At 30.8% G+C, this 4846-nt stretch overlaps 1 protein-coding gene across 1 annotated transcript; it reads right to left on the reverse strand.

Annotated features, from left to right (window-relative positions):
- Nucleotides 1-530: 530 nt before the first annotated feature.
- LOC126893629 (52 kDa repressor of the inhibitor of the protein kinase-like) lies at nt 531-4846 on the reverse strand. The gene is made up of 5 exons (XM_050664013.1): nt 4485-4846; nt 3360-3410; nt 3138-3239; nt 795-3053; nt 531-589 (listed from the first exon to the last, which is right to left on the reverse strand). The coding sequence occupies exons 1-5, from the start codon at nt 4654-4656 to the stop codon at nt 531-533; spliced, it is 2643 nt and encodes an 880-aa protein (XP_050519970.1). The 5' UTR covers nt 4657-4846.

Raw genomic sequence — 4846 nt, forward strand, 5'->3', positions numbered from 1 at the left:
ATATTACATTAGCTTTAATTTAAGATATATATAAAAGTGTCAGACCTTCCGGAACATTTTCAAAATTTAAGTTAAAAAAATTAATTTTTTGTGAAAAAGTTGTCATTTTAAATCCCCCCTTGTGGGCATGTTAAGGGTTAAATTTATGAAAAAAATATACCAAATGAAAGGTAATGATATTATTCATCTATATANTTTATGAAAAAAATATACCAAATGAAAGGTAATGATATTATTCATCTATATAAAAGAATTATATTGATATGTTTATTTTTGAAAAAGTTATGGCACTTTTAATTTAAAAAAATTGAAAAAATTTCGAAAATTAGCGATTTTTAAATTCGTAATTTTTTTGGAGGTTTCCCCCATTTACGGGGAACGAGGGAATTTTTTTCAATTTTTAAGGGTAATGTCTTCGACTAGATACGATTTGTGATCTTTTGACNTAGAAACGAATTAAAAAGTTTACTGCTAGAAAATTCAGGTGACATGGCAAACATATGTTTATATTGCCAAAAGTATATAGAACATCACAGCAGAATTGAATGGGTGTCATCAGGCCCGTATCCAGAAATTGGTTTCGGGGGGGCTAAAGTTCCAGAATCATAATTAGGAATTTTTCGTCGAGCAAAAAAAAAAAAATATATATGTGACGTTTAAATTATTATTAATTGGAGTGCAATAAAAAAAACGCAGTACAAAGTATATAAATAACTTTAACTATATTTGAAAGAATTTTTACAAAAAATATACACCTTATAAAAGTAATTTTCTTGTTTTTTTGTTTGCTAAACAGTTGAGCACTTCTTCCGGATCAACAATAGTATCCCAGTGAATTGTCATCATCGCGAGTGCACTTAGTCTGTCATGGCCCATCACACTACGAGGTAAAGTTTTTATCCTCTTCATTGTGGAAAACGATCTTTCAACGCTAGCCGTTGTGACTGGAATAGTAGCCAATACCTTGAGAAGAAGATTTATCGCGCGAAAAAATGTTATGTCACAATATTCCAACAGTTTCAAAATTTCAGTCGATGAGTCAATTGATGACATTTTGGCACACCATAACTTGTACTCAGCTTGAACTGCGGACAATGACATTTCGTCTTGAAAGTATGGACCTAATTTTTCCAGTTCATCCATTTTTTTCTCGGAAGCATATCCTGGAAGTAGCAGTTGAAAACTTGAGAGAATATCTTCATTCTTGATAAATCTATCCGTCAAATTTTGTATTAAAGCATCGATACAAGGAATAAATGTGGTAACTCTGAAATAATCTTCATTCGATGTCGTTTGTATATTTACACGAGATTTCTGTCGTGATGCAACTCTTGGAGCTTGAAGTTCAGCGTCAAAAAGGTCCGCTGAAAATTTCGACGCTGCTTGAAAAATTCCTCTGAAAGTGTCGCTAGCAGTTTCCCGCATTTTTCGGAGTGCACTCAATATATCATTTGTATAATTTACAGCGGAAACGAAATCTGAAGATTTTTTTTGGAGAAAAACCGACAGCGGAAGAGTCAAACTGAATAGTTTTTCACAAACAACAAGGCTCACTAAAAATTCACTTTTTTGGCAAGCTGTGTGAAGAATTGATGCCGTTGAAGATATGTTCCATGTTCTTTGAGCAATTTCATCTAAAGACATGACAATGCATTCGAGGAGTTCTAAAAATACAATAATACTGTCATGTCTTTCGATAAATCTTGTGTCACAAAGCCGAAGAAGTCGTTTTTTTTTACTGTCTGGAGCATGTTCTTGGATAGTGTCTTGAAAAAGTTTGTTTGCATTCGAATGATTTCTGAACAAATTTACAACCTGACTAACAACTCCAAGACAGTTGCGTATTGCTGGAACAGACATTGCATTCGACAGAGCAAGGTTCAAACGGTGACTGGCACAATGAATGTATCTTGCCTTCGGATAATTATCTCTAATTCTCGTTTGAACGCCACTCAAATGACCCGCCATATTTGTTGCCCCATCGTATCCTTGCCCAATACACTTGGTCATATCGAGATTAAGCTCTTCACATCGCTGTAAAATAACGTTCGTCAGATTTTCAGAAGACTGATCTTTGATTGGGATAAATCCGATAAAATCTTCACGAAGAATAGGAGCTTGTAGATCTGGTATATCGACGTACCGTAGACATAGCGAAAGCTGCTCGGTCCCTGAAACATCCATTGTTTCATCGCCAAGGAGACTAAAACATTGTACCTTAGAAATTCTATGAATAACTTTTTCAGTGATAATGTCAGAACACGTCTGAATAACTTCATTTTGGATGATAGGGCTCAAATAAGTAGCGTTTTTGGAGCTCTTGAGTACATGTTTTTCTAAATTTTGATCACCAGACTCAATTCTGAACCGTAAAAGAGCTCTGAACTTTCCATCTTTTTGTTTAGGTCGTGTCAAAGATAGAGCACCGCTATTATGATCGCCTCTTAGAGGTAATTCTTGTTCTGCACAAAAAAGAATTGTGCGAATAATTGGTTCCAATGCAGCCCTATTTTCAGATATCTCTTTGGTGCGTTGACTATCCAACTGAGACGCGATATCCAGCTGCTTTCCAGTTAATATATTGAGAAATGAAGTGGCTTGCATAACACATTTTTTGTGATATTCTTTTTCCATATGTTTTTGAAAAAATTCTCTAGCTTTTTTCCAGTCTCGAAAACCGACAGACACAAGTTTTCCTGGTTTTTGATGACCACCTTTTCCAACGCCTTCATGGAAAAATAACCAGCAAGATTTGCAATATACGCTGTCTTCACTCGCTGAGTAAGCCAGCCAAGCAAAATCATTAGTAATCCACTTAGGTTGAAAACTTCTATTATGCGATGTTTCTGTAGGGAATTTGTATGTTTGTTTTGGTAACAATACCGATGAAAGTACATTTTTTTTCGTGGTGTCATCTAGCAAATTTCGGTTTGTGATCCCAATATCAAATCGATTGGCTAGCCATACAGGGTGAACGATTTCATGTAAACCAGTTGAAGTGACTGGGTCAGATATGTTGTCTTTGGAGTCCAAATGGGATATATTATCCTCTTCTGTAAAATAAAATTTTTATTCTATATAAACGTTTAAAATAATATAAGATATTCATTAACGATGGTTCGAAATATGCTGCTCACTTTCTTTGTCTATGCCGACATGAAAATTCGTTTTCGGTCCCGAGTTAACTTTGAAACTATGGTTGCTTTGTTCACTACACTCACTATTGTTTAAAAAGTTCTCTGTAAAACATAAGAAATGAACATCTTAAGTAATTTACCAGAAGAATTCAAATTCGGATTATTATTTGGAAATTTGATAGATGATAAAAATAAATACAACAAAACATTTTTATGAGATACCTGTTAAACCACCATCACTTGGTTTATTTGGATTTTGTTCTAGGCCTTGATCTGTAAAAATAATAGAAAGTAAAATTAAAATGATTAATTATAATTATTAGTCAATTTAACTAAAGTAAATAATAAATCATTTAAATGTTTTTGAAGTCTACAAAAATTAAGATAGAAATAGGATAAAAAGGACTATTTAAGGAAGTTCAAATGGTTATTTGTCTGTTAAGTAATTTTTTTTGTTTAAAAAAATTTAAAGTAAATACAATTTTATATTCAATTTAGATTAGATTCATATAATTTTTTTGAAAATCGGCGATCCCATCACCATGATTTCTCCTTGTAAGTTAGAAATTGTCTATTATTGTTGATAATATAGAAATATATTCTAACTATAATAAAAAACTTTTTAGGATTTTTAGTTTCACAGGACAATAATAAGATATAATTGCGTTGATAAAACTAAAAAAATTTTAACTCGATAGGCCTGCAAATAATAGCAACAAGGTTTTTTTTACTGTCCTTGACTTACTTAGCTTAATTGAATTAGGTTAATTAAAATTGATACTAATTAGAGAAAATGGCTGTTTACTTATTAAAGATTTAGGAATATGTATATATAATACATAAGTATTATATAACAAGATACCAATATCATCCAAAGATGTAACTAAAGGGAGAAAAGAGGATGGCTTGTGTCTCTTAAGTTACCTCAGTTGGCCAACAAGATATATATTTATAATATTTAAAAAATTATATTGTGAGCATATTATGAAAATATTTCAATAGAATATATTTTTTATTATGTTTATGAGATATTGTCACAATATTTTATTCAAAATATTTTAAAAAGTATTTTGTAAGAATATTTTGACAATATTAATACATTGAAATTGCAATGTGGGATCTTATCTATTTCATTGTCATCAGATCTTATTTTTCTGAATATAGAAAGGTTTTAATGCAACAAAAAAATGTGACAAAAAATTTTTTTAATCAATAGAAATAACAAATGTGTGAATTAACCAATAAAGATAAAAAAAATTTACATAGTTTAAAATAATTCATCTATTGTTATTACTATACTATTTTATTCATTAGTTAAATATCAGTCAGTTAAATATTATACATTACCCAGATTTGTTGTGGAGAATGAATTCGTCGATGAAAAGAACTTTTTTATGTTGCTGGTTGTTGTACTGGTAGATTTTCTTTTTCTGCTACATGAATTTAGGTGTCTTAGCCATTTGCTTTGGTTTAAATCTCCCTTACTTTTACCACAAATACATAATTTATCTTTATTCATGACGAATAAAAGTATTATGATTTATAAATAATATTACTGTTTATTGATAATAATTTTTTATTGATAAATTACTTATTAAAATAACTACACAATCACAAATTTTAATGTCGATCAAACGAACGCGTCAAAATTTTTGATGGGTATAATAAAAATAGCACATTGCTATCATCCACAGTTTTGTTATCATAAA

Source organism: Daktulosphaira vitifoliae, unplaced genomic scaffold (assembly GCF_025091365.1).
Source record: "Daktulosphaira vitifoliae isolate Bord-2020 unplaced genomic scaffold, ASM2509136v1 Scaffold_1, whole genome shotgun sequence".
Lineage (NCBI taxonomy): Eukaryota > Metazoa > Arthropoda > Insecta > Hemiptera > Phylloxeridae > Daktulosphaira > Daktulosphaira vitifoliae.

Excerpts from the sequence above, each read along its gene's own strand:
- LOC126893629 (XM_050664013.1), bottom strand. The coding sequence starts at position 4,656 with ATGAATAAAGATAAATTATGTATTTGTGGTAAAAGTAAGGGAGATTTA. Across the intron at positions 3,240-3,359 it reads AAGTGATGGTGGTTTAACAG|AGAACTTTTTAAACAATAGT; the intron begins GTATCTCATAAA and ends TATGTTTTACAG. Across the intron at positions 3,054-3,137 it reads TGTCGGCATAGACAAAGAAA|AAGAGGATAATATATCCCAT; the intron begins GTGAGCAGCATA and ends TTTATTTTACAG.